Consider the following 12,234-nt stretch of genomic DNA (forward strand, 5'->3'; position numbering starts at 1 on the left):
AAAGTTTCAAAAAAAAAAAGTAAAATAAAAGAATAGATCAGGTATAGTTTTTCCTAGAAATGGGGCTATGACTGTGATGGTAATTTCAATTTAAGGTATCATTTTGTTGAATATAGAAGGATTCGTAAAATTCTAAAGAAACTATAGAATAAGATGTATCCTATCACTTCTTCAATGAAAGCTTTACTTCTATTTTGATTACCTTGAAATACCACAAATCCCTCTAGCTTTGGCCCCAATTACTGGTTACTCTTTGAGGAAAACCACTCCAAAAGTTGTCTACCTTCTGAATGGCCATGTTCTCTCTTTTGATCTCTTGAATCCATTCCAATCTGCTTTACCCCTACCATTCCACTGAAACAGTTTTTGCCTTACTTGGCACTTGTCAGTTTCTACCCTCTTGAAACATTTTCTTCCCTTGACTTTAAATATCCAATTTCTCTTAGTTCTTCTCCTGCCTAACTGCCTGCTACTTCGAAGTCTTTGTTGGATTCTTTTTTTCTCCCAGATCTCAGAATGTTGGTGCATCACACAGTTAAATCCTCAGGCCTCTTCTGTAACTAATTTTCCTCTTGGGTGATTTTTCCCTGAAATTGTATCTCCGTAGCTGACATCTCCACTTGAATAGTCCAATAGGATCTCAAACTTCATGTGTTCTTTTAAAAAAGAGCTCCTGAAACAATACCTGCTTTGCATTAAACACTCAATAATTAATGTTGACTCAATGAATGATTGCTACTTTAATCTATTTTTTTAACTGAGGAACTTAAATTTTCTTCTCATTAGAAATCTTTCAGGAAGGACTAGAAGCTGACAATGTCAAATTTGTTCCTTGATAAAAAGTTTCCACGTAAGTCATCTCTTTGTGGAATTTGCATTGCTGAATAGATTCCCCACTAGGGGGTATGCATGCACCACTTATATTTCAAAAACAGTCCTGGTTAAGAAAAATTAAATATTAATAAAATAAATAAGGGCTCTTGGATGTAGTTGTTGTCTGATTTTTTTATTTATCTTGTTTCGAGGAAAATTTTTAAAGGTTACAAGTAGTTTGTAAAGAGAATGAAAATTTTCTAATTGGAAGGAATCAAAGAAAAATGTACATTTTTTGTATGTCTAAATTAAAACAAAACTCACAATCACTTTTAGGCTGAAGAATTACTTTAAAACTAGAATGATTCTTGGTTATAGGCATTATTCTACACTCAGTACAACTGACTAATGTTTATTGAGTACCTAGTATATGACAGGAGTAAGAAAATATCCCTGCCTTTGGGGAGTTCACAGTCTAATTGGGGAAGACAGTTATGGAAATATGAAGTATGATGCAATAGTAAGTACTATAATAAAAATATTTTTAAAGTGCTTTAAGAGCCTAGAAAGAATGAAATTAACTATGGTGAGGGGGACTGTCACTGAGAAGGAGACATTCAGGTGTCCCAGACTAGCTGTTTTTATCCTAACTGGACCTCAAAATGTCTGTGTTGATGGATTGGAGTCCCTGTCTCTAGGATGTGTGTTGTGTCTCTGTATTAGTGATCTGTAGCCCCACTCATGGCCACAGGGTAGTATCTGGATATTTCTATACAATACTCTTAGTGCTATACTATCTAAGCATTCTGGTTTTCTTAGTCTTTTCTCACCCAATTCTGGGGGCAAGGGACTCCTGGATGATTAGTTTAATTGAGTAAGGAAATGGGGTACAAATAAGAGAGACTGAAAAAATTTGGAGAAATGAAATTTCTCCCTGTGGAAGTCTGCTGCATTGGGCATGGGAGGCCATTGGACCCCCAGTAGACATGATATTAGCATGCTTGACTGACTAGTGAGTTGCCAATGAACCCTATGGCATAGAAAGCTTTATTTGTGCTTCTTAAAGTACATCTAGGTTGTCAGGGTATGCTGGTTTGTGGGAAAACAAACTATCCTAAACTTATGTCCTATGGAGGGATATGTGTGGGTTTTCGTAGATGGGATTACGCATATGCATTTAGATGAGCTAGATGAGTACGTACAGGGAAGAAGAGCTTATAAAAAGACAGTAATTCATGCTGTAGGACTCCACAGCTCTTCCACACTCCCCCAGAACAGTTCTCAGAGTAGGAGATTGCCAGTTGGAAACCTCAGAAAGCTGTATTCTCAGGTGCCCTCACTGATAATTTTATGAGAATGCTATTGCAGGCAATAACAGTCTACGCAATAATTGGTACTTTTAAAAGCAGTAATTTTTTTAAATGCAAGGAATAAAAGGGATTAAAAACTAAATATATGATTTGATTTAGATGCCAACACTTTACTTACTGTCTCTGGCATAACTGTCAAAGAGTGGGTGGGTAGTGGGAAGGAAGAAGGAAGTAACACCTTGATATGGCTTTTAAACACCAGAAAACTAAGGACAAAACAAACAATAAATTTAAATGAATATTTAGATATTTTATGAATATTTTGTGAAGCTATATCTTTAGGGTTTCTTTGTGAGAAAATTATGGCAAAGTATACACCAGATTTTGGCATTTTTACGAGGACACAATTATTTGTTAGTGAAGGTTAAAGGGAAACTGAAAGAATTCCAGATTGCTCTGTCAGGATTTTGGAATAACACAATGATAGATGAATTTTAAACTCAACATAAGTAAAGCAATGCTGCAGAAGCCGAGATTTTCAATAACTATGTGTATGCATTGTGACAGCTTATAAATTAAAAACCTAGCAACTCTTAAGAAATATACTCAGCCATCGCTAAGGATAATAGAGGTGACTGTTCTATAAAAAGGGAAGCTTGGATTTGATGCTATATTGACAATGAAGAAGGAAGTAATTTAAAAAATAGTATTTAATGATTATTTGCTGTATTTATCTGTCACACAATTTAAAAGTTGTTATGAAATGAACATCTGTTTCCTCTGAAAAATTGGTATGTTGAAATCCTACTCCCCATTGTGATGGTATTAGTTGTGACAGAGTATCTCATCATGGTTTTGATTTGCATTTCTCTGATGGTTAGGAATGATAAGCATTTTATCATATGTTTGTCGGCCACCTGTATGTCTTCTTTTGAGAAGTGTCTGTTCATGTCCTTTGCCCACTTTTTAATGGGGCTATTTGTTTCCTGCTTGTTTACTCGTTTAAGTTATGGATTCCAAACATCCCTTTGTCAGATGGGAGAGGGAAGATTATTTGGGAGATGATTATGTCATGAGGGCAGAACCCTCCTGAATGGGATTAGTATCCTCATAAAAGAGATCTTAGGGGCAGGCAGGGTGGCTCACGTGTGTAATCTCAGCACTTTCGGAGGCCGAGACAGCTGGATCACTTGAGGTCAGGAGTTCGAGACCAGCCTGGCCAACATGGTGAAATCCTGTATGTAGTAAAAAAATACAAAAATTAGTTGGATGTGGTAGCATGTGCCTGTAATTCCAGATACTTGGGAAGCTGAAGCCGGAGAATCACTTGAACCTAGGAGGCGGAGGTTGCAGTGAGCCGAGATTGCACCACTGCACTCCAGCCTGGGTGACAGAGCAAGACTCTGTCTCAAAGAAAAAAAAAAGAGACCCAGAGAGTTCTCCTACTCACTTTGCCAGGTGAAGACACAGCAAGATGGCTATCTGTAAGTCAGGAAATTGTCCCTCACCAGACGCTGAATTTACTAGTGCCTTGATCTTGGTAAACGTTCCTTGTTAAGCCACCCATGCTATGATATTTTTGTTACAGCATCCCAAAGGGACTAAAACAAGACAAAAGCAAAAACTAGAAGCTGCTGTGAAATATAAATGGGCTAGGTGAGGGCTGGTAAGAGTGTAGGTGGTAAATCATATTGACTATAGGGTTAAATACAAATAAAATGATTAATTTTCAAAATCTGTGTGTAATTAATTAATGTGAAATATTATTTGACAGAGCCAAGACAGAATATATAAGCTGAACTGATTAGGGTATTCAAAGGGAAAAATAGAAAAGTCAAAGTAATTTAAAATGAGTTGAAAAGTTAAAATGAAAAAAGTCAAATGTAGTATATTGAGAAATATACTACATTAAGCAATTTTTAAATGGCGTTGAGACAATTCTAAACCTCAAAATAAAAAATGGAGACATTTCAATGCAGTCACATCTGATCTTAGACAAGTCATAAATTTCTCCCAGTCTCTATTTCCTCCTTTTGAAGGGTGATGCATTCCAGCAACAAACTATTTGTCTTTTGTCTGAGATTATGTCTAATACAGTAGTATTCCCTTATTCTCAGGGCATATTGGCCAAGATCCCCAGTGGATGCCCGAAACCTCAGATAGTACCCAATCCTATATATACTATGTTTTTTCTATCTGATAAGAGAGAGGGCTACTAAGTGACTAATGGTGGATGGCATATATAGCAAGGATATGTTGAACAAAGGATGATTCATATCCTGGGTAAGGCAGAGTTTTCATCACGCTACTCAGAATAGTGTGCAATTGACAACTTACACATTGTTTATTTCTGAAAATTTCCATTTAATATTTTCGGACCATGGTTCACCATAGATAACTGAAATCAAGAAAAGCAAAGCAGAGAATAACTAACATAAGGTTGAAGAAATTTCCTCATCCATCTTCTTAACTATTGGATAATATTGCTTCTTGGCCTAGATATTATCTTGCACTCTTCCTCTGACTCAATGGATTGGTTTGCTTATCCTAGGCAGAGGAGAGCCTCTGAAATGTTGATCACAATGAAAGAGCTGTGAACATTGGCCCACCATTGGGTTTTTTTTTTTTTTTTCGTTAAAACTTTGAATGTGTGGAGGGAAGAATATGGGCATAGTAATCAGATAAACCTGGGTTTGAAACATAACTGTTCCTTACCAGCTGATTGCAAGAGCAAACACGTTTCCTTATCTGGAAAAACAGAGCTAATGCCCACCTTGAAGAATGAAAGTGCTATTCAACACTTAGAACAATATACTTTGAGGTTTTTATTTCTTTTCTTCTTATTTATAATCCGCTAGGGCCTAACTAGAAAAGAAAACAGATTTGATTATTTTTAGAGTCTTAAACTAAAGAAATCACTGCTGGCTTGCAGTGAAACCTTTAAACAAAATGGAATGAAGCAAGTCTCACAAATAATAAAAATCAGCCACTCTGACAGAGTTTGGATACCAAGGGGAATTTTAGCCAATAGGTATTAAATCAACATACACCTCCAGGATTTTTCTGTAGAACAGTATAACCGGTCATTTCATTGCTTATGTGTTAAGACTTCTAGAATGCTATGGTAAAATTAACTCTCTTTTCAATATATTAGGCTTTAAAGTCTAAATATAAAGGCAGTCAGGGTCGATTTTCAGAGCGAAGGGGTCTGTTTCTAGACATCCAGGGAGGATTCGTCCAAATGGGTTTAACCCCCTTGGAGGCCTCGTCCCCAGAGCAACCCCATCTTCTAGGTGCAAAGGGCATAAGGAATTCCCCTCCCTCCTTTTTTTCTTTCTTCCTCCTCTCTGATCTCCCATCCTCATCCCCTTCGGCTGCTGCTTTTCCATCTTCGCTTCCTCCCATAAGCGGTCAGAATAGAAAACGGAAGTACCTATTTGTTGCTTAGTGTAGCGGTCGGAGAGGTTTTTTTTTTTTGTAAATTATGACCCCTCCAGGTTCTTCATTTTGCAATGATTGCGAACATCCGCTGGCTCATTAGGCCTCTTAACAAAAGAAAAATGCCCCACTCAACTGTGGCTGACTACTGCGCGGAGGCTGGGGTCGGCTGGAGGGGTTCTGGGTATCATGCGTCAAGGACAGTTCCCCGGGCGAAGGGACCCGGGATCCCAGGAGACGCGTGCAGCGCCGCCCCCTCACAGTAGGGAGGCGCGAGAGAGGCGGCGGTCCCTGCCCAGCCCGGGTAACCCGTCCCGGGAGCGCGAGGGCGCGGGCAGCGGACGGTGGCGGCGGCGGCGGGGACGCGGCGCGGCTGCCGCAGGGGAGCGCCGGGAGCGGCGGCGGCGGCTGGCGCGAGGGGCGGGGCGCAGTCCGCAACTTCTGCCGCTGCCGCTACCGCTGCCGCTGCCGCCCGGGCGCTCTCGGCCCAGCCGCGCGGCTGCTGCGAGCTGTGGAGCTGCCGGCTGAGCCCGGCCCAAGCGCCCGCGAGTCAGCGTGTCCTGGGCGTCCGTCGGGGGCCGAGACGCCTACCGCAGGGAGTCCCCTCGCGGCCGCGCTCCCGCGTTACTCGCAGCGTCCGGGGGCCCGGGGTGTGCGGGACCCCGAGACCGAGCCGGGCGCCCCCCAGCGGCCGGCGCGGGCCCCATGGCTGGGCCGGGCGGAGCGGAACCGGCGAGGTGAAGCCCCGGGGCCGGCAGCCGGAGCGCGTGGCGGGGGCGCCGGCTCCATGGGCAGCTGCACACGGCGGCGCGATGATGGACGTTAACAGCAGCGGCCGTCCGGACCTCTACGGGCACCTCCGCTCTTTCCTCCTGCCAGAGGTGGGGCGCGGGCTGCCCGACCTGAGCCCCGACGGTGGCGCCGACCCGGTCGCGGGCTCCTGGGCGCCGCACCTGCTGAGCGAGGTGACAGCCAGTCCCGCGCCCACCTGGGACGCGCCCCCGGACAATGCCTCCGGCTGTGGGGAGCAAATCAACTACGGCAGAGCCGAGAAAGTTGTGATCGGCTCCATCCTGACGCTCATCACGCTGCTGACGATCGCGGGCAACTGCCTGGTGGTGATCTCCGTGTGTTTCGTCAAGAAGCTCCGCCAGCCCTCCAACTACCTGATCGTGTCCCTGGCGCTGGCCGACCTCTCGGTAGCCGTGGCGGTCATGCCCTTCGTCAGCGTCACCGACCTCATCGGGGGCAAGTGGATCTTTGGCCACTTTTTCTGTAACGTCTTCATCGCCATGGACGTCATGTGCTGCACGGCCTCGATCATGACCCTGTGCGTGATCAGCATCGACAGGTAAGGGCCGGGCCGCCCCGTCCCGGGCTGGGGATCGGCTGGCAGCTCAGCCCCGCGCGCTAGCCCTTCCTGGGAAGATCAAGCCAGTCTTCAAGGCGGGATGAAGGGCTGCGCTTAAAACAACACCCCCTCCATCCACCCTACACCAACCAAACTTCAGTTACAGCGTAGCCTATGTACATCTTTAAAAGAAAAACCCGAAATGTTCTGGTTTACTGTAGTGACGATTTTAAGACCAAAGTTATGAGTATTTTAAGCCTTAGCATTATCCACCAGGGGGTCCCTTGGCTTGGTTTTTGGAAGGAAGGGTTTTGATGCTCCTTGACTTGATCAAGCCTTGCTGTAAGCCTTAAAGAGTCATTTCTTTAAAAAAAAAAAAAAAAAAATCAGTCGGAGAAAAGCCACTTTGCTTCCCCAGTTGTAGGAGCTACTCTCTAGGCCAATGAAAGGACCTTAGATGGTTCTAGAGTTGGGGTCTACATGTCTTAGACATTGCATCCTTATGATGGTCAATTCGGAATTGCATTCTTGTTTGTGGAAGTCTGGTTTTAATGTTTGGCAATGCTATCTGTATCTTGCAGGCTTGCTGACTGGAGTCTTGCTCCAGGTCTGAATGGCTGGTTCTAGCCTTTCATCATAGCCCTTGGAAACCTTCTCTTGAGAACTCCCCCACTGGAATAATTGAAACAGGCTGACCATCTGTCAGGGATGCTAGGGGAAAAATTCCTGCCTTGGGTGTCATATTGAACTAGGAGACCCTCAGGGTTTCCCCAGACTCTAAGGGGACAGGCTTTTGAAATGGAGCTAGTCTTTGACTCTTCAGATATTATGCAGTTGACAACTTGAAGTATGGTCTCAATCCTCTTTGGCCTAAAACAACTCTGTTTCACTTGAAACTGAAATATGAAACCTTAATATTCACACTCAGCATTCTGCTGGTTTTTTAAAACCAGCACAGTACTAGTATCCTGTTGTGTTTAATGATACAGAAAAATAGTTACTTATTTTCTTAGTAGATCTATAGAAGCTTTGTATGCGTAGACCTTTCAGCCTAGGGGAAATAATTGATGCTTCTACACTTAAAATGACAGTGCCTCAAAGGATGGTCTAGCATGAAAAACTGAAATTTTCCTTTTTTTCTTCTTGAAAACACTGCTATTTGTGGTTTGTTGATACTTAAAATGTTCTGCTATATATGTGTTTTGCTTGACCAAGGTTTATAATTACTAAATAAAGGAAATAATAGGAAAGAGAATATTTTTGAGAAGAATATTTTTGAGGGAAATAATTGATGCCTCTACACTTAAAATGACAGTGCCTCAAAGGATGGTCTAGCATGAAAAACTGAAATTTTCCTTTTTTTCTTCTTGTAAACACTGCTATTTGTGGTTTGTTGATACTTAAAATGTTCTGCTATATATATGTTTTGCTTGACCAGGGTTTATAATTACTAAATAAAGGAAATAATAGGAAAGGGAATATTTTTGAGAAGAAAAATACATTGTAGCTCCTTTTAGTTAACTATTTAGGTTATTTTTCTTCAAATTGATTCTACTATTTTATATATCATGGTAGCAGCTGCTGACAACAAACAAGGAATTAAGAGCAGAGCATGAACTGCATATGTAAGAATATTAGCAGCAAATTTGGCAGCTGAAGTTCTGAATTACAGTAGTTAAAAATGACAAAAACATATGCATTTACAGTTTGGCTGTAGCAACTGGAATTAGGAGAGTGCACTCAAACACATAGTAAGTATATACATGAATTATAAGCACAGAAATCTGACTGCTAAGCCAACCAAAACGGAGCATCTTGCATGAATGGAGTCCTTTTAAATGGAACTTAGTATAATAAAACAACAGTTTATGCTGCAAGTACTGTATTTATAACCATTTTATTTAAAAATTTCACAGTTGATAAACAATACATAAATAATACCTTGTGCTAATTTGTCTCCTAAGACAGTCAGTGTTTCTCTTCTGGGCTACATTGAGGTTTGGCTGAAATCACCTTGTGATTCTGTACATGAGCTAAAGGCATTCTTCACTCAGCGTGCATGTGTGACTTAGCATCAGCAGGCATGTCCTGAATACAGAGAAGAGATTAATCCTTCTTGGCAAGAGCTTAATATTTTATTGTTAACTATATTCTTATGATTGTCACAAAGTGTGGCAATATAGGCGTGTAGATTCTCCTTTTACCTATGAGAATTACCCTACTGGTGAATTCTGCTTAAAAATTATTTTAGAATATCAGCATATCAGTTCTTTAGAGAAAACGAAGAATTGATAAAATTGGAAGACACAGACTGATTTTCTTCCAAGGACATTGAGAACTAGAAATGAGAAAAAAGGAAAATGTATTATTTCTGAAAAGAATGTTTTCTGCATTCTGTTGTAGAATATGACAGATGATATAAAATATGCTGTGAAAATATGTAAAAAATTAATCTTCATTCATTCCCTTGTTCATTCCCTCTTGGGTACCTAACATAGGTTCATTCCCCCTTGAGTACCTAACACTGTGCTTTGTACAGCATAATCAAAGATGAATTACAATATTGTTGCTTTTGTGCTCATACTGTATTTTGAGAGTTTGGATATCTGTTGGGCATTTAACCTGTCTAAAATAGAAACTTTCATTTTTCTTGACTACTCCCCATCACACTTTTCTAATGTGATGCCATACGGTTCTTCACAGGCTTCAGAGTTCCCATCCCTGTCTTTTTCAGATAATGACTTGTATGTATTGAAAAAGTAACAAACATCAGATGAGAACTCTTATCTTTCCACCACCAAACAAACAATCTGTCCTGCAGGCGTACCCTTTTTTTTACTTTTTTCCAGTTAAAAAGCAAAAAGACGTTGTGTGCCAGCAAATACCAAACTCCTTGGACTTTATATTCCATCTCCCTACCTTCTCAAGGACTTTGTTCCTTCATTGATTCTTCATGGATGGTCTTTCGTTGTTGTTGTTGTTATTGTTGTTTGTTATTGTTTTGAGACAGAATCTCACTCTGTCACCCGGGTTGGAGTATAGTGGCGCCATCTCGGCTCACTGCAACCTCTGCCTCCCGGCTTCAAGTGATTCTCCTGCTTCGGTCCCCTAAGTAGCTGGGATTACAGGCAGGTGCCACCACGCCCAGCTAATTTTTGTATTTTTAGTAGACACGGGCTTTTGCCATGTTGGCCACACTGGTCTCAAACTCCTGACATCAACTGATCCACCTGCCTCGGCCTCCCAAAGTACTGGGATTATAGGCATGAGCCACTGCGCCCGGCCCATTGATGGTCTTTCTTCAGCTTTTCCTTTCTACTGTGTCAGGTTCAATCTTGTATCTTTTAAAACTCTTCTTTGGCCTCTGGCCTCACTTCTTCCTCCAGCTACTGCTCTGCTTCAGAGTTAAGCTGCTCAGATAATTGTATCCATATGTTGTCTTTTCTTCCTTACACTTCAGACAGATGACTTTGATGCTCATCAGGTTTACTGAAATATTCTAATTGGATTTCCTGGTTCCGCTTCTGCCCAGCCTTGATCTATTCCCTAAGAAGAAGCAAGAATAATTTATTTTAAAAACTTTTTTAAGTGAGATAAAAATTTATATATAATGACATGTACAGATCTTAAATATCCAGTTAGTATGTTGACAAATATATATACCTATGTAACCAATGTTCTAGTCAAGATATAGAATATCTTATCATCCAAGAAAGTTTCCTTGTGCCCATTTTAGAATAATCTTTTAAAAATAGAAATCAAATTACCAGCCAGATTTGGTGGCTCACAACTGTAATCCCAGCACTTTGGGAGGCTAAGGCTGGAGGATCACTGGAGCCCAGGAGTTCAAGGCTAGCCTGGGCAACATAGGGAGATCCTATCTCTACAAAAAAAAAAAAAAAAAAAAAATGGTCAGGCACAGTGGCAAATGCCTTTGGTCTCAATTACTTGGGAAGCTGAGGTGGGAGAATCATTTTGGCCCAGGAGGTCGAGGCTGCAGTGAGCCATGATTACGCCACTGCACTCTGGCCTGGGCAATAGAGTGAGGCACTGTCTTAAAAATAAAAAAACGAAATCAAATTACTTTTTATGTATAGTTTTAAAACATGAAAAATAGTTTTACATATCATTTAGGAAAGCTTGTAGAAAGAGTAAAAGTATAAAATAGTGCAGGGGAGTGGTTGACACCAAATTCAGGACAGTGGTTTATCTCTGGTAGGGTGGGTGAAGGTGTAATCAGTAGTATATGTATCACCTATATTGGTAATGTTTTATTTCTTAGTCTTGGTAGTGGATATAGACTTACTATTCTTTGTATAAGTTTTTGTATGACCGAAATATTTCTTAAAACTTTTTGAAATTCATATAGAAAAGTATATGTATGTGCACAATTCTAAGTGTGAGCTTGATGAATTTCCACATCCATGTAAACAACTATGTTAAGAAATAGAACACTGGCAACCTCCCAGAGGTCCCTTCCTCTCCCTTTCCAGTTTCTATTGCTTGCAAAGAGAATGATTGTCCTGACTTTTAGCATTACACATTGGTTTTGCTTGGCTAGAAGTTCATATAAATGGAGTTGTATAGTATGTACTCTTTCAAATCTGGCTTCTTTAGCTCAACGTAATGATGGTGAGAGTCATCTATAGTTTTTAGTCTGTCAGTGGTTCATTCATTTTATTGAAAAGTAGTATTCCATTATATAAATATACCATAATTTGTTTATCCATTCACCTGTGGATGGACATTTGAGTTTTTTCTTTTCTGGCTATCACTAATAATGCTGTTCTGAACATTGATTTGTGTATGAGTCATTTGTGGACATGTTTAAATTTATTTGGGGGAAATACAATCCTAGGTAATAAGATACTTTGGAACATTTTAATTTTATCCCCTCACACCTCTTATGTTATTGTTGTCATTCATTTTAGGTCTGCAGATTATTAAAATCCCCATTAGATATTATTTTTATTGTTGTTATAACAGTCAGTATTCATTCTTCTTTGCCCACATGTTCGTCTTTTCCATTGTTTATTTTGTTCTGCATTACTGTATTTTAATCTCAGATTGTTTTGCCCAATGAGATGCTTATTAGCATTATTATTATTTTTAATTAAAAAACTTTTTTTTTTTTTTTTACATAAAAAGACATACATAAAAGGTCTCGCTATGTTGCCTAGACTGGTCTTGAACTCCCAGTTTCAAGTAATTCTCCCACCTTGGCCTCCCAAAGTGCTGAGATTACAGATGTGAGCCATCATGCTTGGCCCAGCATTTTTTTTTCACTGAGTGTGTTAGTCCATTCTCATGCTGCTAATAAAG

General features: G+C 40.6%; 1 protein-coding gene across 2 annotated transcripts in view; it reads left to right on the plus strand.

Annotated features, from left to right (window-relative positions):
* Positions 1-5,988: 5,988 nt before the first annotated feature.
* HTR7 (5-hydroxytryptamine receptor 7) overlaps positions 5,989-12,234 on the plus strand; it is a 111,030-nt gene continuing 104,784 nt past the window's right edge. For both annotated transcript variants that reach the window (XM_012454757.3, XM_012454756.3), the window contains exon 1: positions 5,989-6,912. In XM_012454757.3, coding sequence (XP_012310180.2) covers positions 6,374-6,912 — 539 coding nt within the window. In that variant the 5' untranslated portion in view covers positions 5,989-6,373. The remainder of the gene's footprint in view (positions 6,913-12,234) is intronic.

Source organism: Aotus nancymaae, unplaced genomic scaffold (genome assembly GCF_030222135.1).
Source record: "Aotus nancymaae isolate 86718 unplaced genomic scaffold, 86718_ANA_hifiasm-v0.15.2.pri h1tg000010l, whole genome shotgun sequence".
In the NCBI taxonomy this organism is placed as follows: Eukaryota; Metazoa; Chordata; class Mammalia; order Primates; family Aotidae; genus Aotus; species Aotus nancymaae.